The sequence below is a fragment of the Cannabis sativa genome, chromosome 9, assembly GCF_029168945.1.
Source record: "Cannabis sativa cultivar Pink pepper isolate KNU-18-1 chromosome 9, ASM2916894v1, whole genome shotgun sequence".
Taxonomy (NCBI): Eukaryota; Viridiplantae; Streptophyta; class Magnoliopsida; order Rosales; family Cannabaceae; genus Cannabis; species Cannabis sativa.
This window is the reverse complement of record NC_083609.1, coordinates 10,235,512-10,257,086: the sequence shown is the minus strand read 5'-3', so window position 1 is coordinate 10,257,086 and position 21,575 is coordinate 10,235,512. Positions and strand designations below refer to the sequence as shown.

General features: G+C 30.2%; 3 protein-coding genes across 3 annotated transcripts; 1 reads left to right on the top strand and 2 right to left on the bottom strand.

The window, feature by feature from the left end:
- Positions 1-15,683: 15,683 nt before the first annotated feature.
- LOC133030786 (uncharacterized) lies at positions 15,684-16,499 on the top strand. Its single transcript, XM_061103672.1, has 2 exons — positions 15,684-15,837; positions 15,933-16,499. The coding sequence occupies exons 1-2, from the start codon at positions 15,703-15,705 to the stop codon at positions 16,359-16,361; spliced, it is 564 nt and encodes a 187-aa protein (XP_060959655.1). The 5' UTR covers positions 15,684-15,702; the 3' UTR covers positions 16,362-16,499.
- Positions 16,500-16,610: 111 nt separating this feature from the next.
- Positions 16,611-18,796, bottom strand: LOC133031223 (uncharacterized). Its single transcript, XM_061104673.1, has 6 exons — positions 18,787-18,796; positions 18,547-18,746; positions 18,098-18,441; positions 17,874-18,000; positions 17,215-17,729; positions 16,611-17,135 (listed from the first exon to the last, which is right to left on the bottom strand). Exons 1-6 carry the CDS (start codon positions 18,794-18,796, stop codon positions 16,934-16,936), a joined length of 1,398 nt encoding a protein of 465 aa, XP_060960656.1. The 3' UTR covers positions 16,611-16,933.
- Positions 18,746-21,291, bottom strand: LOC115704607 (uncharacterized). The gene is made up of 5 exons (XM_061104672.1): positions 21,028-21,291; positions 20,739-20,783; positions 20,291-20,338; positions 19,468-20,205; positions 18,746-19,345 (listed from the first exon to the last, which is right to left on the bottom strand). The coding sequence occupies exons 1-5, from the start codon at positions 21,289-21,291 to the stop codon at positions 18,932-18,934; spliced, it is 1,509 nt and encodes a 502-aa protein (XP_060960655.1). The 3' UTR covers positions 18,746-18,931.
- Positions 21,292-21,575: the final 284 nt, after the last annotated feature.

The window sequence follows — 21,575 nt, the reverse complement described above, 5'->3', positions numbered from 1 at the left end:
ATTCATCCAATGATATGTTTTGAAGCTAATTCAAAATGAATAAGCTAAGAGGAATTAGGATAATTTCGTTTATAAATAAGAATCCAACGATGCTTCGATTAGCGAAAGTCAAAGTAATCTTATTTATACAATCTTCTTGTTTCATATCGTAAAAATACTAGTCTAAGGTGTCATCAATTGATGAACAGCTAGATGTCGCATATACAATATTTATCTTTCGAGATCTAACACTATTATGAATGTCTAATGGTGAAAATCCACTAGGGATTTATCTCATTAGATAAACAAGCCAAGTTAGACCAACAATGAAGATTCGAAATTAAACTACAACTTAATAACAGAAAATAACATGGTTCAATATAAATTCATACACAATTCAGAAATTATAAACATATAGTAAGTAGGAATGACAAGTGAAAATACTAAAACTTACAATCCTAAATAATTTCCAAGGTTTTCAACAAACTGATATCAGTGTCCCGTTTAGGCGAGAGTCAAAGCTACCATTCATTGAATAGAGTTGTCAGCTCGTCTAAAATGTTAAACATTCTAGCAACCTTTTATTCGATCAAGATTGGAATTCAGCGTTGTCCCGTTTAGGCGAGAGTCAAGGCAATTCTATCTTATGAGCTTCCACCATTGTTTCATAATTTGCAAGTCAAGTATGGTCGCCACCATTAGGGTGATCCATACCATACAAAACACTTACAAACTACTTATCATGCGAGGTTAAACGGTGCGAAATTGCTAATGAACGTTCCTCCATTAGGGAGGATTACTCACTAAAACAAACGCGGTGTAAAACCCACAATGGAGATCGAATGTCTCTATAATAAAGCTCATTATTTGAAAAGAGTTGTATTTTCTATTGATTCTCCTTATTTATTCTATTTATTTTAAATATATATTTATTTAATTAAAATTTCCAATTTAGAATGAAAAATTCTAAATATAAATTTTAATTTAATATTTATAAATTTTACTTAGATGGATATGAAAATAACATGAATTATTTCCATCTTAGTAATAATTTCCAATAAATATTTAGAAAAATATTCAATTTAAGTTGTTACAAAATTAATTTAAATTAATTTACAACTCAAATTTAATTTTCTATAAATATATATTGCATTTCGAAAAATTAAAGTATATAAGAATACAATTTTTCGAAAAATGCATATTAAAATAAAAAATAAATCCTGGAAAAATTATTCTAATTTAATGTTGGCCCAAAATTAATTAATAAAATTAATTTACAACAAAAAAATATAATTTTCCTATTTAATTAAATATATAAGAAAAATTTAAATATTTAAGTATGATGATGAAAATCAACTTAAATATTAATTTTCTATTTAATTAAATACACTAGAAAAATACTTCAAGCAAAAATATCATCTATCTAGATTTTCCTTTGACTAATTAATTCAATTTCTAATAATATACTTTAATTCAATTTATTTTAAATTAATCAATAAATGAAAAAATCATTGATTTAAGTTGGTCCAAAATTAATTAAAATAAATAATTAATTTACAACTTAATCTATTTTTCAAGATAAAATTCGAAATTCTAGCATTTAAGAAATGCAATTTCGAAAAAATTGATTAATAAAATAAAGAAAAAATATATTTTGAAAATTATTTAAATTTAGTTGAAAAATTAAATTTCAACTAAAAATAATTTTCTATTTAATTAAATGTCATGAAAAAGAAATATTTAAGTATGATGATAAAAATCAACTTAGATATTTAATTTTCAAATTAATTAAATGTATTAAATTCAAGAAATAAATAATTAAGTGTAGAAGACTTAATTATTAATCTCTAGTTTAATACTAGGAAAAATATACTTAAAGTAAATTGTACCAAAATTAATTAATAAATAATTAATTTCACAATGTATAATATTTCCTATTTAATATTAGAAATAATAAGTAGTCTAGAAATAACTATCTAGAAAATATCTTATTTGACTAAGTATCTTTTCCACAAAATTTGAAAAAATATCTAATTTAAGTTGACTAGAAAAAAATCTAGAACTTAAATATTTTTCAAATTTAAATTTAATTAAATATCAAAAATTAAGTTGTAACCACTTAATTTGAAAATATTCCATTTTAAGTTAATATTCGAAAAGATATTAACTTAAAAAATATCTAAAGAATCTTAATAACCAATGCCTAAAATTCCTCAACTTAATTTTGAAATTTTGAATTCAAAAGATATTCAGATTTAAGTTGGTTAGTTGAAGATAACTAAATATCAACTTAAATAGGAATATTTAATGAAAAATTTAAATTAAGTTCCAGAAAGAATCTAGATGGTTATAATTCTATATTTAATTAAATACAAGAAAATACATATAGTTTAGCTTAGAATAAAAAATAATTCTTTAAACTATATTTTTCTTAAATTAATTTCAAAATAAATGAAATTAATTATGTTGCTAATCAATTTTAATTAGGTTAAACTAGTGTAATTAACCTAGTACGATCATTCAAATCGAGCAAATGGGCCTTCACAATTGGGGTGGTTTGTGTGAGGGGGAGTCTTGGGTTCGGATATGTCGTACCCACTTCTATGGCTCCCAACTCTCACACAAGGCCCAAAAGAGAGGAATTTAACCTTAATAAGAACAAGCCGTTATTAATTGAATAAGCCCAATAACTAAATGGGCCTAAATAAATTCTATCAAGAACAATGATAATTTATTTTAGCAACAACAACCTATATGCATCTATAATGAAATTAAACACATAGGCTCACACAGGCACACTTTGGATGGGTCCTATCATGTTGCTAGGTTATACACAGATGAAAGAAGATTGTAAATATACCTGTTACAAATTATTATCTTGACCAAGGGAGCCATCAGATCATTAGATCTGGCAAAAAGTAACCATGGCTATTTGCAATCAAGTAATAATAGGTTTTAAAAACTTACACATAAGCTAAAACACATACTCCTGCAACAAGGTTAGTTGGATAGTTGGATGTAGGATTTATTTAATTTTAAATTAAATATTTAATTTCGAAAATAATTAATTAAATAAAAAAAATAATTTTTCGAAAAATTTAAAAAAAAATTTGAAAAATTCGAAAATTTTTTAAAAAATTTAAATTTAAAATTAAACCTACAATTTTTGAAAAATTAGGTTTCAACCAACCTAAATATCATTTCAAAAAAAAATTTGCTAACTACTTTTAAATTTTAAATGTTATTTTATAAATAAAAATTAAATAAAAAATTAGAAAAGATAAATAAATATCTTTTTCAAATTTTAAATGTAATTTAAATAAATAAAATAACAAAATTTTAAAAAATTAGCAAAATATCTTATATCATTTAAAAATTACATGATTATAAATATCTTATTTTAAATTTAAATATGGTCAAAATATCTAAAAAGATTTAATTAAAAAATCTTAAAAGATAAGATATTTTTAAAATATCTTAAAAGATATTATAAATATCTTAAAAGATATTATAAATATCTGACCTTAAATTTAAAAAAATATAATCAAATTTAAAAATAAGATAGATTTTTAAGCAAAAAGATAAATACTAATTCTATTCAAATTCAAATTACACTAATATCTTGAATTAAATTAAAAAAAATTTAAATTAATTCAAAATGATAATTAGAATTGAATTAGGAATAGTAATAGTATATATACAAAACCATACAAAAAATTGGAAGTTAATTCCATGAAAAAGTATGAAAAATTGAAGAAAATTGAAAAAATTCGAAACTGTACGGACAGTTCTGCGATCGCAGGAAACTATCAGACAATTACCGATTTTGTCAAATCTTCAAAAAATCATAACTAATTCAAATAAAATCCAAATTGAGTTCTGTAAAAGGCTAACTTGCTTAATTTTTTCCATACTATCCAATAAAAATAATGCCAGAACCGAAATAACAATTATTTTTCACGAAAATTTCACAATCATCAATCAATCATCAAATAACACTCAATACAACATGATACCATCCAAAGAACATACAAACAATCGTTTTAAAGTCCAAATTACATGTAAGTAAATCAATTACCATGGCTCTGAGGCCAGTTGTTGGAATTTATTTTACCAGGATCTTAGATCTACTCACAAGTATGTTTATTAACATCCTAAATAAGAACTTTCTAAAACGATAAATTAAACACATATAAAGTTTAAGAAACCTTACATTGGGTGCAGCGGAATAATATGACTCCTTCCGTTCAGATATCTAGCCCTTGATTCCTTTCTGTAGCAGAGCATTATCAATATCTGAACCTGGATCTCTTTCTCTGAATCTTTTATGCTGAAACTCCTTTGCTGATGATCTTTCTTCACGATCTTCCTCACTATGATTGAGGTATCACTTGATGTGTGTGGGCACTACTGTAATCACTAAGGATTTCGAAATTCTCAAGAGGGAAGAGAAGAAGTGACAGCTAAAGATAGGGAGAGAGAAGGCTCAGGTTTTTCTCTGAAGGAAAAATAGAAAATTTAAGTGTAAATTTCCTGAAGCCTTCACTATCTATTTATAGCATTCCACTAGGGTTAGGTTTGAATTATTTGGCATTAAAATAATGAAAAAAAATCATTTAAAAAAGATAACATAAGTGGCCGGCCCTAGGCTAGGTGGACTGGGCCTTGATTTTTGCAATTTTGCAATTTTACCACTTTTGTATCTGTTTTTCTCAAAAATGCCAATTTCCTAATTCAATCATTTAAATGTCAATTCTAACTATTTAATAACTATAAATAATTATTAAATAATATTGTCATTTATCATATTTATTAATTGCACCATACAAAGTATCATAATTAACAAATATGCCCATGTTAACTCTTTCTTTACAATTTCGCCCTTACTTAGTGAAAATTTCACAAATAGACATAGTCTAATTTGTGAATTATAATTGATTAGTCAAAACCAATTACATGAGTCTTACAAGCAATATTATCTCAACTAGTGGGGGGACCATGGGTCTATATAACCGAGCTTCCAATAAGTAGATCAAGAATTTAGCACTAAAATTCACTAACTTATTAATTCTTCGTTGAATCCACGCATAGAACTTAGAATTGCACTCTCAGTATATAGAATGCTCTATATGTTCCACCATATAGACACATCATTAGTTATCCATTGTTATAATCCTAATTTGATCAATGATCCTCTATATGAATGATCTACACTGTAAAGGGATTAAATTACCGTTACACCCTACAATGTATTTATTCCTTAAAACACTTGACCCCGTATAAATGATATTTCAGCTAATGTGAAATGAGTACTCCACCATTTATGTTCGTTTGGTCAAGCTCGAAGGAGATCATCCTTTGCTTACTATTCGCCAGATAGAAGCTATAGATTCCATGTTTATGATAGCGCTCCCACTCAATTGCACTACCGTGTTCCCAAAATGTACGTATCACCCTGACCTAAAAGTAGGCTTAACTAACAAATCAAAGAACACGAATAGCCTTTCAAGATTGAGCCTAATCATATCAGGATTAAGATCATTTGATCTAGGATCAACTAGGCGATATTGACTTGAATAGATATTACGGTAAGTTTAATAAATCTAAGTCAAAGTTCAATATCGGTCCCTTCCGATGCATACTCCATGCATCCAACCTGAGCTTTACTTTAACCAATGCTCTGGAAAGAACATAGTATTTCTCCAAATACAAGTAAACTCTTGTTGTAGATTATCATATCAGTAAAACCCTATGTCTGATAAATCTAGGAAACTTTATTCACATAGTCATGTTTACTTTCCAATGTGTTGACGACACAATAAACAGGATCAAGTATGTGAAAATGATTTCAGATGAATTTATACATTATGTACATATAATCATGAAATAAATCATGTGAACCATGCAACATTAAATGTTATTTCTGATCTATATTAATAAGTAAATCTGATTATATTGAAATGAGTTTTATTTAGGGCATAAAACCCAACAAACTCCCACTTGCACTAATATAAAACAAAAAGTGCGTTTCAAATAATCTCAACACCTTGATATACAAATCAAGTGTAGTAGTAGTAAACTCCTCGTAATAGGATCTGAAAGGTTGAATTAACCACAACCTTTTCTCCACTATTACTCTTCCTTTAATCACAAAATCATTGATAATGTGAAATTCCTCTCTATATGTCTACTCTCTTGGGATACTGGATTCTATACCTTTGGCAACTACTTTTGGTTAATCAGGAAATTAACACTAGTAGTTTAAGGCAATTTGGAATGGTGCCAAAGATGTATAGAACTTTCCTTAGACTGAATAAGTACCTTTCCTGCAGCTTTAACATTCAGTCTCTCTCTGGTAGACCTAGAGACTTCAGATAGGTTTTTACACTTCTCCAAAATCACTATTCCACCCCCAGAGTAACCACCATCTTATCAGAAATATTTACTAGCACATAGGCAAATTTCGAAATCTGATATGGTGTAGTCTAAGAGTTTTAAACACACCCTTATAGACTAACATATAGTTCCTCTTCTTTATCTTAGAATTTACTTGATTGTCTTCCAATGTTCTTCTCCTGGATTAATCTGATACCTACTCATTACTCCCACTTCTGGTCTAAGGCATACAAAAGCATATCTAAGACCTCTCACTGTTGATGTAAGAAATTCTTTCATGGCTTTATCTTTTCTGGAATAGTTAAGACTTTTCCTTAGATAAATAAAATCTATACCTAAGAAGTTGTGAAGCTTCTATAAATTGCCATTAGAAAGAAAATGCTTCAGCATCTTACTAAAGTAAGTTGCTTGCATTAGAGTAAGTAATTACCAGGTATACCACAAGCCATAGGTTTAGATAAACTCAAACCTATAATACTAGGAACAGGAAGTTTTGTTAAGTCCATAGAATAGACTTATTAACGAAAATTTCCTTTTATGTCCTTGTAATAGAAAACTTTAGGTCATTCCATGTGAATGGATTAAACCATAGTTCTATTGGCTTTCTTCTTAGTTTCTTATCTTGACAATCCATTACTTGTTTAAACTCACAATGGATTTTAATCACTAGTGTCTCCCAAGTCATAAGAAGGTGAGTTCCTAGAAACTCTCCCACTACGACAAGGTACCGCGAATTATGTCGAAGAAAACTAAATGGTATTAACCTCTTTGGTTGTGACAAGACAACAGAGGCAGTGGGATCATCATATGTCATATAAGATGATAGAACACTTTTGGAATCAAGAATTAAATATCTCCTTTATTTGCTACTTGTTTTCAGACTTAGTCATTTTCTTAGAAAAGTAGTATTTGTTTGAACAAACACTTTCTTATCTATTGACAATGGGATGGTCCACCCCTAATCACTTAGAAAAGCTAACAAACCATGGTTAACAGTTCTAGCCTTTCTTAAGATTTTGATTAGGTCATCCATGAATCTAGTAATGATTTACATTAAGTATACAACCATTACATCATTCTGAAATTGTATTACCATAGAAGGACTTAGGCAACGACTAGTAACTAATCATCAATATGCAAATCGAAATTTACGGGAGGTAAGTTTGGATATAATTCAAAAATCAATGTAATGATCTTTGAAGCCGCATATCTACTAACTATTTCTCCACCCCTATCAGTTCGCAAGATCTTTAACCACATACCTTAATGGTGTTTAACCATTGCTAGAAATTAATGAAATTTTTCAAACATTTCAAATTTCTTTGCATAAGGTATAATCTAGAGTTATCGTTTTAAGAATACAACGAAAAACTCATATCCACCCATGAATGTACATTCATCTGCGAATGAGATGAACTACTTTCAGTGGATATAGGCATATTAACTCTTTGCAGAGATTGATCTTGTCAAATCCACTATGAACAAGATACAAATGCCATAGATTAAGAAAATGTGGTAGTGTCTATGATGACATAGGTTTAGTTACATCGAAGAGTTCTTAGAATACTTCAAGTGGATCCCGGTCACAGAATACCTAACTCATATTCCATACGGTTTTTAATCCATTAATAAAAGATGGATATTAAACACTTGAGAAAGTGTAACTGTATTGTATTCTGGAATTAGAAATTTAAGAAAATTTCTATTTGGAATCTAAAATTAAAGTCAAAGACTTAAATTTATACCAAATATAATGAGTAATTCTATCTTGGACCAGCACTACTAATACAAACTCTAAGTCAGATTTTCCCATACAAGTAGGAGATTTCTAAGATTGAGGATTTATATCAATTGGGAATAGAATTTCGGGATTATAATCATATGCGTCATTTTCTTAAGAGAAAATATAATGACATGAAATGATTTATAGACCATTCATCCAATGATATGTTTTGAAGCTAATTCAAAATGAATAAGCTAAGAGGAATTAGGATAATTTCGTTTATAAATAAGAATCCAACGATGCTTCGATTAGCGAAAGTCAAAGTAATCTTATTTATACAATCTTCTTGTTTCATATCGTAAAAATACTAGTCTAAGGTGTCATCAATTGATGAACAGCTAGATGTCGCATATACAATATTTATCTTTCGAGATCTAACACTATTATGAATGTCTAATGGTGAAAATCCACTAGGGATTTATCTCATTAGATAAACAAGCCAAGTTAGACCAACAATGAAGATTCGAAATTAAACTACAACTTAATAACAGAAAATAACATGGTTCAATATAAATTCATACACAATTCGTAAATTATAAACATATAGTAAGTAGGAATGACAAGTGAAAATACTAAAACTTACAATACTAAATAATTTCCAAGGTTTTCAACAAGGCGATATCCGTGTCCCGTTTAGGCGAGAGTCAAAGCTACCATTCATTGAATAGAGTTGTCAGCTCGTCTAAAATGTTAAACATTCTAGCAACCTTTTATTCGATCAAGATTGGAATTCAGCGTTGTCCCGTTTAGGCGAGAGTCAAGGCAATTCTATCTTATGAGCTTCCACCATTGTTTCATAATTTGCAAGTCAAGTATGGTCGCCACCATTAGGGTGATCCATACCATACAAAACACTTACAAACTACTTATCATGCGAGGTTAAACGGTGCGAAATTGCTAATGAACGTTCCTCCATTAGGGAGGATTACTCACTAAAACAAACGCGGTGTAAAACCCACAATGGAGATCGAATGTCTCTATAATAAAGCTCATTATTTGAAAAGAGTTGTATTTTCTATTGATTCTCCTTATTTATTCTATTTATTTTAAATATATATTTATTTAATTAAAATTTCCAATTTAGAATGAAAAATTCTAAATATAAATTTTAATTTAATATTTATAAATTTTACTTAGATGGATATGAAAATAACATGAATTATTTCCATCTTAGTAATAATTTCCAATAAATATTTAGAAAAATATTCAATTTAAGTTGTTACAAAATTAATTTAAATTAATTTACAACTCAAATTTAATTTTCTATAAATATATATTGCATTTCGAAAAATTAAAGTATATAAGAATACAATTTTCGAAAAATGCATATTAAAATAAAAAAAATAAATCCTGGAAAAATTATTCTAATTTAATGTTGGCCCAAAATTAATTAATAAAATTAATTTACAACAAAAAAATATAATTTTCCTATTTAATTAAATATATAAGAAAAATTTAAATATTTAAGTATGATGATGAAAATCAACTTAAATATTAATTTTCTATTTAATTAAATACACTAGAAAAATACTTCAAGCAAAAATATCATCTATCTAGATTTTCCTTTGACTAATTAATTCAATTTCTAATAATATACTTTAATTCAATTTATTTTAAATTAATCAATAAATGAAAAAATCATTGATTTAAGTTGGTCCAAAATTAATTAAAATAAATAATTAATTTACAACTTAATCTATTTTTCAAGATAAAATTCGAAATTCTAGCATTTAAGAAATGCAATTTCGAAAAAAATTGATTAATAAAATAAAGAAAAAATATATTTTGAAAATTATTTAAATTTAGTTGAAAAATTAAATTTCAACTAAAAATAATTTTCTATTTAATTAAATGTCATGAAAAAGAAATATTTAAGTATGATGATAAAAATCAACTTAGATATTTAATTTTCAAATTAATTAAATGTATTAAATTCAAGAAATAAATAATTAAGTGTAGAGAAGACTTAATTATTAATCTCTAGTTTAATACTAGGAAAAATATACTTAAAGTAAATTGTACCAAAATTAATTAATAAATAATTAATTTCACAATGTATAATATTTCCTATTTAATATTAGAAATAATAAGTAGTCTAGAAATAACTATCTAGAAAATATCTTATTTGACTAAGTATCTTTTCCACAAAATTTGAAAAAATATCTAATTTAAGTTGACTAGAAAAAATCTAGAACTTAAATATTTTTCAAATTTAAATTTAATTAAATATCAAAAATTAAGTTGTAACCACTTAATTTGAAAATATTCCATTTTAAGTTAATATTCGAAAAGATATTAACTTAAAAAATATCTAAAGAATCTGAATAACCAATGCCTAAAATTCCTCAACTTAATTTTGAAATTTTGAATTCAAAAGATATTCAGATTTAAGTTGGTTAGTTGAAGATAACTAAATATCAACTTAAATAGGAATATTTAATGAAAAATTTAAATTAAGTTCCAGAAAGAATCTAGATGGTTATAATTCTATATTTAATTAAATACAAGAAAATACATATAGTTTAGCTTAGAATAAAAAATAATTCTTTAAACTATATTTTTCTTAAATTAATTTCAAAATAAATGAAATTAATTATGTTGCTAATCAATTTTAATTAGGTTAAACTAGTGTAATTAACCTAGTACGATCATTCAAATCGAGCAAATGGGCCTTCACAATTGGGGTGGTTTGTGTGAGGGAGTGCTTTGAGTTCAGTATGTCGTACCCACTTCTATGGCTCCCAACTCTCACACAAGGCCCAAAAGAGAGGAATTTAACCTTAATAAGAACAACTGTTATTAATTGAATAAGCCCAATAACTAAATGGGCCTAAATAAATTCTATCAAGAACAATGATAATTTATTTTAGCAACAACAACCTATATGCATCTATAATGAAATTAAACACATAGGCTCACACAGGCACACTTTGGATGGGTCCTATCATGTTCTTCAGGTTATACACAGATGAAAGAAGATTGTAAATATACCTGTTACAAATTATTATCTTGACCAAGGGAGCCATCAGATCATTAGATCTGGCAAAAAGTAACCATGGCTATTTGCAATCAAGTAATAATAGGTTTTAAAAACTTACACATAAGCTAAAACACATACTCCTGCAACAAGGTTAGTTGGATAGTTGGATGTAGGATTTATTTAATTTTAAATTAAATATTTAATTTCGAAAATAATTAATTAAATAAAAAAAATAATTTTTCGAAAAATTTAAAAAAAAATTTGAAAAATTCGAAAATTTTTTAAAAAATTTAAATTTAAAATTAAACCTACAATTTTTGAAAAATTAGGTTTCAACCAACCTAAATATCATTTCAAAAAAAAATTTGCTAACTACTTTTAAATTTTAAATGTTATTTTATAAATAAAAATTAAATAAAAAATTAGAAAAGATAAATAAATATCTTTTTCAAATTTTAAATGTAATTTAAATAAATAAAATAACAAAATTTTAAAAAATTAGCAAAATATCTTATATCATTTAAAAATTACATGATTATAAATATCTTATTTTAAATTTAAATATGGTCAAAATATCTAAAAAGATTTAATTAAAAAATCTTAAAAGATAAGATATTTTTAAAATATCTTAAAAGATATTATAAATATCTTAAAAGATATTATAAATATCTGACCTTAAATTTAAAAAAAAATATAATCAAATTTAAAAATAAGATAGATTTTTAAGCAAAAAGATAAATACTAATTCTATTCAAATTCAAATTACACTAATATCTTGAATTAAATTAAAAAAAATTTAAATTAATTCAAAATGATAATTAGAATTGAATTAGGAATAGTAATAGTATATATACAAAACCATACAAAAAATTGGAAGTTAATTCCATGAAAAAGTATGAAAAATTGAAGAAAATTGAAAAAATTCGAAACTGTACGGACAGTTCTGCGATCATGAAACTATCAATGTGACCGATTTTGTCAAATCTTCAAAAAATCATAACTAATTCAAATAAAATCCAAATTGAGTTCTGTAAAAGGCTAACTTGCTTAATTTTTTCCATACTATCCAATAAAAATAATGCCAGAACCGAAATAACAATTATTTTTCACGAAAATTTCACAATCATCAATCAATCATCAAATAACACTCAATACAACATGATACCATCCAAAGAACATACAAACAATCGTTTTAAAGTCCAAATTACATGTAAGTAAATCAATTACCATGGCTCTGAGGCCAGTTGTTGGAATTTATTTTACCAGGATCTTAGATCTACTCACAAGTATGTTTATTAACATCCTAAATAAGAACTTTCTAAAACGATAAATTAAACACATATAAAGTTTAAGAAACCTTACATTGGGTGCAGCGGAATAATATGACTCCTTCCGTTCAGATATCTAGCCCTTGATTCCTTTACCGTAGCGAGCATTATCAATATACGAACCTGGATCTCTTTCTCGAATCTTTTATGCCGAAACTCCTTTCTTGATGATCTTTCTTCACGATCTTCCTCACTATGATTGAGGTATCACTTGATGTGTGTGGGCACTACGTAATCACTAAGGATTTCGAAATTCTCAAGAGGGAAGAGAAGAAGTGACAGCTAAAGATAGGGAGAGAGAAGGCTCAGGTTTTTCTCTGAAGGAAAAATAGAAAATTTAAGTGTAAATTTCCTGAAGCCTTCACTATCTATTTATAGCATTCCACTAGGGTTAGGTTTGAATTATTTGGCATTAAAATAATGAAAAAAAACATTTAAAAAAGATAACATAAGTGGCCGGCCCTAGGCTAGGTGGACTGGGCCTTGATTTTTGCAATTTTGCAATTTTACCACTTTTGTATCTGTTTTTCTCAAAAATGCCAATTTCCTAATTCAATCATTTAAATGTCAATTCTAACTATTTAATAACTATAAATAATTATTAAATAATATTGTCATTTATCATATTTATTAATTGCACCATACAAAGTATCATAATTAACAAATATGCCCATGTTAACTCTTTCTTTACAATTTCGCCCTTACTTAGTGAAAATTTCACAAATAGACATAGTCTAATTTGTGAATTATAATTGATTAGTCAAAACCAATTACATGAGTCTTACAAGCAATATTATCTCAACTAGTGGGGGGACCATGGGTCTATATAACCGAGCTTCCAATAAGTAGATCAAGAATTTAGCACTAAAATTCACTAACTTATTAATTCTTCGTTGAATCCACGCATAGAACTTAGAATTGCACTCTCAGCATATAGAATGCTCTATATGTTCCACCATATAGACACATCATTAGTTATCCATTGTTATAATCCTAATTTGATCAATGATCCTCTATATGAATGATCTACACTGTAAAGGGATTAAATTACCGTTACACCCTACAATGTATTTATTCCTTAAAACACTTGACCCCGTATAAATGATATTTCAAATGTGAAATGAGTACTCCACCATTTATGTTCGTTTGGTCAAGCTCGAAGGAGATCATCCTTTGCTTACTATTCGCCAGATAGAAGCTATAGATTCCATGTTTATGATAGCGCTCCCACTCAATTGCACTACCGTGTTCCCAAAATGTACGTATCACCCTGACCTAAAAGTAGGCTTAACTAACAAATCAAAGAACACGAATAGCCTTTCAAGATTGAGCCTAATCATATCAGGATTAAGATCATTTGATCTAGGATCAACTAGGCGATATTGACTTGAATAGATATTACGGTAAGTTTAATAAATCTAAGTCAAAGTTCAATATCGGTCCCTTCCGATGCATACTCCATGCATCCAACCTGAGCTTTACTTTAACCAATGCTCTGGAAAGAACATAGTATTTCTCCAAATACAAGTAAACTCTTGTTGTAGATTATCATATCAGTAAAACCCTATGTCTGATAAATCTAGGAAACTTTATTCACATAGTCATGTTTACTTTCCAATGTGTTGACGACACAATAAACAGGATCAAGTATGTGAAAATGATTTCAGATGAATTTATACATTATGTACATATAATCATGAAATAAATCATGTGAACCATGCAACATTAAATGTTATTTCTGATCTATATTAATAAGTAAATCTGATTATATTGAAATGAGTTTTATTTAGGGCATAAAACCCAACACAACAACCATCGATGCAACATTCTTTGGAAATGACAATTCATTAATTACACATAGAAGCGCCTTCCAACCAATCGAATACAATGCAGCAACAACAGAAGACTCAACAAATCAACAACATATAATTGAAGCAAGAGTACTGGAATTTGGGGAAGAAAGTTTTGACTTCATGGACTATGCAAAACTTGTGGCAGAGGAAATGGTTGAGCAACTGGAAAACAACAGAAAAAAGGAACCAGAAATCACAGATTATGACGAACTACTAATCACAGATCCGCATCATCCAGAAATAGAAGAAGCACAAATATACAAAGACAAAGAAACACTGCAGAGTGTGCTTGGTTTCTATGCAATTAGGAACAACTTCCAATTCAGAGTTAAAAAATCATGTGCAAGAACATACAAGATTTGTTGTTTGGATCCAAAATGCAAGTGGGCACTAACAGCATCCAGAAACGGGCCAACAAAGTCATTCATCATTCGAAAGTACGACAGAAAGGTGATACACACTTGTGATCTAAACATCAGATTTGCCGACAAGAGACAAGCTACAACGAAATTGATTGGAAACTACATCAAGCCACGGTTCACCAACATAAAAACAACTCAAACGCCACAAGACATCAGAGGAGAAATGAAACACAAGTATGGGGTGAGAATGAACTACATGAAAGCATGGAGAAGCAAAGAGCACGCGCAAGAAGAATTACGAGGAAAAGCCAACGAATCATACAGGTTGCTGCCCGGTTTTTTGCACATGTTGCAAAAAACTAATCCCGGAACAATAGTGCACATGGAAACAGAGGATGACAACAGCTTCAAGTACTTGTTTGTCGCACTGGATGCATCAATAAAAGGATGGAAGAAATGCAAACCTATAATAGTTGTTGACGGAACTTTCCTTAAATCAACATATGGAGGTACACTGCTCTCTGCTTGTACACAGGATGCAAATGGGCACATTTTTCCACTAGCTTTTTCTGTTGTGGATTCAGAAAACAACAACTCATGGCAATGGTTTTTCACAAAAGTGAGAGAAACATATGGGATTAGAGAGGACCAGTGCTTGATCTCAAATAGACATGAGAGCATAAGTAAGGCAGCTTGTCAAGTATTTCCAGAAATCACACATTGCTATTGTGTATACCACCTGTTAAGCAACCTAAAAGCAACCTTCAAGAAGAATGCAAGCAAGCTGGATAAACCATTCTTCGCTGCAGCCAGAGCATACACAGAGAGGAAATTTGAATACCATATGAGCGAGTTGGACAGCTTGGACATCCGTGTAAGACCATATTTACAACAAGTTGGATACCACAAATGGTCAAGATACCACTGCAAAAACAACAGGTATTCAACTATGACTTCAAACATTGCTGAATCTCTAAATGCAGCAAACTTGGCAGGTAGAGAGCTACCAATCACAACACTGATGGAGTCATTGAGAGCATTGATTCAACAATGGACATACACAAACAGGAAAAAAGCACAGAAAACAACAACATTTTTAACACCTACAGCAGAAAAGAAATTAGTCGACAACTTTGTGGAATCATTGACAGAAAATGTAATGACATGTTAAATATTTTAGTTGCATTTTAGTTTCTTTATAGTTTGTTTTTCGTTGTTATACATATTAACAGTTTTACACTTAATCCGCAGGTAAAACCAATAAACGAGACCATGTTCGAAGTCATTGAACTAACCAGATCATGGGTCATCAACCTCAAGGAGAAAACATGCAGTTGCAACAGATTCCAACTTGATGAGTTACCGTGTGCTCATGCGCTTGCTGTTATAAAAGAGATGAACTTGAATGTTTACAACTACTGTTCGGGTTATTACACCACGCGAACATGGCTTGAAACATACAGCGGCTCAACATATCCGGTACACAATCACACAACTTGGGATGTGCCACAAAACATAAAAGATATCATTGTTCTGCCACCAAACCAAAAAATAAGATCTGGAAGACCAAGGAAACGAAGGTTTTTATCTGAATGGGATACAAAAAAACATAACAGGTGCGGCAAATGTGGACAACACGGACACAATCGAAAGACATGCAACAATCAAGCAATAAAATAGATACATATGAAATATTTGAATTGTTTAATTTTGTGTGCAAATTCAAACAGGTTGATCTGTGATGTTCTAAATACATGGGATTTCATTTTTATGAAATTTGAAACAGTTTTTTAATAGTTTCAAAATCGTTTTGTTACAGTTGCGACCCTTTGTAAAATATTAAGTACCGGAATGACTTCTTCTTTACAGTTTTAAAGGCAGTCAGTCAATAATTGATAAAACATAACTTGAATAAGGGAAAAGAGTTAATGGAATACGAAGAATAAATATACATTCATAGCACTATTTAGGAAAAATGAAAACATAGTTTGTATTTAGTTGGTTAATAGTTTCTCCATAGTTGTGCGACCGTATATAAGAACTTGAACAATTAAAAAAACACACAACTTTGGGAAATACAAACCTATACAATAAAGATATTATAAGGAGTGAATGTCAAATATCCTAAAAGTTTTAAACCAGCTACATAGTATAAAATCAAATATAATACCTACATTGAAACAACAACACTAAAACTTGTCAAGTAAATAGATTCAACAAATAACATAATAGAGCCACCAAATTAAAAGATCCTATTTCTTCAATTTAGATGCCTTAGAAGACTTGGTTTGCTTCTCATCCTCGCTGTCAATACTTTCGTCAATTTTCCTTTGTCCGTACGAGTAGAAAAGTGAAGCAAGTCGGGTTCGATAAACTTCGATGTCAAAGTCTGCAGGGACATCCTTTCCGTGTATAAAGAATTCAGCAAAGGCAGCAACATATGCTCCACAATCACTGTTAAAAAACATAGAGAAAAAATAAACAGATTAGAAACTAAAAAACAACATAAAAGAAACTTAAAAGAAACACTCACTTCTTCTGCTGAGACGCAAGACCACTAAGCTCCACGATTCTGAATGGAGCTGTAGGGTCAGAAACTGAGGCAGGAGCTTGTGCTCTATTCTTCCAGAACCCAAGTAAATCGAAAAACAAAGGCAGCAACACGGAATAAGCCTTCATCGCATTCCTAGCTGCGGCATTCATCTTCGCGGTTCTCAAAGAATTGTACAGAAATAACGTCCCTTCGTTCACGTCAAGACGCCCAAAAACCCAATGACTTTCCCTTCTTAAATTGATGATGAAAAGCACGTGATCGGCTTCATACCAAGGCTTGGAACAGGGAATGCGCATACCTCGGATGTAATGCGCAATTGGGTGGGCAGCGTGAATGTGTGACATCTTAGTCTTCATTGACTTGGCCTTGTTAAATTTGTGGTACAATGCTTGGATGGAATCATCAAAAAGACAATCAGTAGTTGCGAAATTCAACGTCACAGCGGAAGAATACTTACCTTTTTTCCGAAGGTAATAGAATATGGTGTTCATATGCTGAGAAAAAAAAACAACACAGAAACACAAATGAAAAGGTTTAACAACTGTAAAAAAACTGAAATGTAGTATCAAAACTAAAAAACATTTATAAAGCAACTAAAAACAAACTACCATAAGTACAATATAAATTGGAAACTTTACCGAGTCGTTCATAAACATGTCGCATGTGGCCAAATGGTAAAACCAAGTTTTATCCTCAACATAATCAACACCTAGCCTAAAACCCGGGGTAAATTTCTTTGCGCCGTCTTCATAACAATTATAATGCCTACAACAACAAAAAAACAGCAAAAAAATAGCATTAAAACAGGAATAAAACTGGAAAAAAAAATAATACAAAAACAGATTTAATAAAAAACAGTCACCTGGGATGTTTAAGCAATCCTTCACCAATCCAAGAGTCAAATTTTGCCTCAATCTCGGTAGATACGGGATCAGCAAAAGCATCATTAAGAGCATAAAGGCCCTTCACATAAGTCACCATTTTGAAATCCCTATCATCCCCAGCTGATTGAGAACCTGAGGACATAAGCTCCATTGGAGTGCTCCCGACATCAGCAGACCCGAAATCAACAAATGGAGATTTCAAGGCCGGAGCACGCTTCCTCTTATCCAACAGAGGTGTATCAGAGACAGTATCCTCAGTTTCTTCATCAGTATGAAGGGCATCTGACTTTTCACCAACAACATCTGGATTGGGTGCGGGGACCTAAAAAATAAAGAATGCATTAAAACAGTTGCAAAACATACTAGAAACTAATGAGCAACCAAAAAGAAACCTAGTTTTTTTGAAAACAATTAAAAGTAAACTTACATTGATTTTAGCAACAGCCTCCAAGCCAGCCAACACAACTTGATCATCATCTATTACAAGCTGGCTCAACCCATCAAAGAAATCGTCCCCCTTCAATCGAGACTCATCGCCCTTCGGCTTCTCAACATCCTTAACATTTTTATCACTCCCTCCAACATCCTCAGAAGGATTCACATCAGCAGAAGGAACAGCAGAACAGCCTTGTCAGCATCATCAGCATCCCCACCAACTTTAACCAACTCACCACCATCGTCGGAGTCGGAATCAATATTTTCTGGATCAGGCAATTGCTTCTCATCATCCTCGGCATCATCATCATCATCATCATCATCAGCATCATCATCAGAATCTTGAGTTACTAATTCATCCGATGACTTTCCCTGTATCAACCAACATAAATGAAACTTAAATAAAACAGTAAAGAAACTATACAAAAAAAAATATAAAAAAACCTAAACAATAAAATAAGAATAAATACCTCGTCAGAAGGACGACGATGAATGGCATTAACCTTCTCTTGGATATCCTTAATTACAGTCATTACGGATTTGAAATTAAAATCAACAAAACACCTCAACGAAATGAAGTCCTCGGCCAATGATGATTGATTCGAACTGAGCATCTCCAGCTTAGATTTCATCCAATCAATATCTGCTGAATCAGACTTCTTTGAAGATGAGCCACCCTCGAAGGATTGCTTCGCTACACCACGTTCATCAATAGATTCATCGATAAATAGACCGTCAAGTTGAAGCTGCTGCCTCTCTTCATCAGTAGGACGCATGTTTTTTATCTTCAACTGAACAGCATAATCAAACATAATATGAAAAAAAATTAAAACAATTGGAAAAACCAAAAAACAACAACATATATAAAACTGAAAAGAAACAGGAAAAAAACAGTAAAGAAACTGTAAAGTACCTTCTCCAAAGGTAAATCAAAAATCTTGCCCTTCAAGTCTCGAAGGGTTGGATTTTTGGTGACGATGGTGTTGCTCCAGTTCAGAATCCTGGGAATAGAAGATGAAACTCTCTTACAGAAAGAGTTCACCATTGCAGGACAGCATTCATAAAACCAAACAGTGAAAACCCAAGGACATCCCAATGCCCTATACCAGCCATCATATTGGCCTCCCTTCTCTGCCTTTCTATTTTTCATAATGATCCCATGCTCAATCCTACCTTTGAATGAGTCAATTGTCAATTCAAATGATTCCCTACCCCAACAATACTCATCCCACCGACCGCTATCAACTACATCTAGAACAAACCTAGACACTTCTTTGTCAGGAGTATTGCTAAGAAGAAAACACTGAATGAAATACAAAACAGCCATTTTCAAACCAATAGACTCATCCAAACCCCACCGACTACCCAAAAAAGCATCCTCGATGGCTTTGTTGTCAATAGTTTTTACACCACGGAAACATGTTTCTACCAATTGATTTGTTTCCTGTGAAAACAACAACTTGTTGCAATCACCGAAACAATCTAAACCAGAAATCAGGTAAAATTCTTCGGCACTAAACCGTATGCAACGCCGTGAAACAACCTTAGCCCAAAACTCCTTAGGATTAGGCTGTAAAACTTCCCTTAGTAATAAACTATGAACGACTTGTGGATGAAAAACAAACTCAGGCATATCCAGAAAATGCCCAAACTGAGTTTGACGAAACAAAGAAAGCAAATTAACAGATAAAGTGTTTTTAATATTATTTATCACAGAATAAACACACGGTGCATACACACTTAGATCTGTAAAAATCAGAAGGACTAAATTTACAGTCCCAAACCTGCAACATAACAAAAAAGGGCCAAGATAAATTATAAATCCTGAATAAAACAGTATGAAAACTGTAATACAACTACAAACAAACTAAAAACAAACTATCAATGGCAAACAACTACACAGAAAATAACAGCAAAGACCTTAAATCGTTTGGAAACATAAAAAAAACAGTAAACAACTAACCCTAAAAGAAATCGAAAAATGCAGTATAAGAAGAACAACAAAACTATATTAAAACAACAAACAAACTAAAAAACATATACAACTATAGAAAAATATAGAGCAAAGATTTGAAAATCGTTTTGAAATCTAAAATATAACAGCAAACAACTAAACCTAATGAAAATCGAAAACACATCAAAACATACCAGTAACAAACTATTAAAAAACTGAAAAGAAACTACCGAAGACTGATTGAAAACACCAAAAACGAAAACAAAACACATAACCTGTAAGCACAAAAAAACACTGAAAATAAAGAAAACAAAACAAAATTAAAGAACAACACCCAGACCAGAATCAAATGAAATGATCAAAAGCAACAATAAATAACTAAAAAATTTAAAAACATGAAACAAAATGCGCAAATGAAACCCTAAAATCACACAAAGCATAATGAACATGAAAACGCCAAAATCTGGGTAAAGCATAAATGGAAGAAAGGGGGAAACGAAAATAAAACTAAAAACCAACCTCAGTCCGATCTTCAGCATGTGTAATAGATTTTTGAAATTTTTTCCCAGAAATTTCTGGAAGCGTGGGCTCCTCCAAGTTCAGCTTCGTTTTCTTCGAAGACTGGGGTCTCACACGCTTCGGCATTGGAGCTTCAAAATCAGAATCAAAATCATCAATGATTGGGCGTTTACCCTTGGATTTGTTGGCCAAAGATTTCTTGCCCATTTTTGATTTCTTTTTGAGAACTGGAGAAGGGGATGAAGATGACCGAGTGATTGCCATGGTATAAATAAGATTGAAAAAAAATGAAACAGAGAGGGAAAAACAGTTGCTAAATCGTGGGCTAAGAGGAAGTTGAAAATTCGTGGATGAACCAAAAATAAGAGGGAAAAACGTGATAAATTATGGGTGGTTAATGGAGGTTACTTGAATTCAAAATGAACTTAGAGAACAGAAATGAAGAATCGAAAATGAAATGAAAACAAAATGAAAAAAGAGAGGGAAGAGAGTATGATTTGATTGATGATGCATGGGGAGAGCACACGTGTATGCATGGTATGATGAGT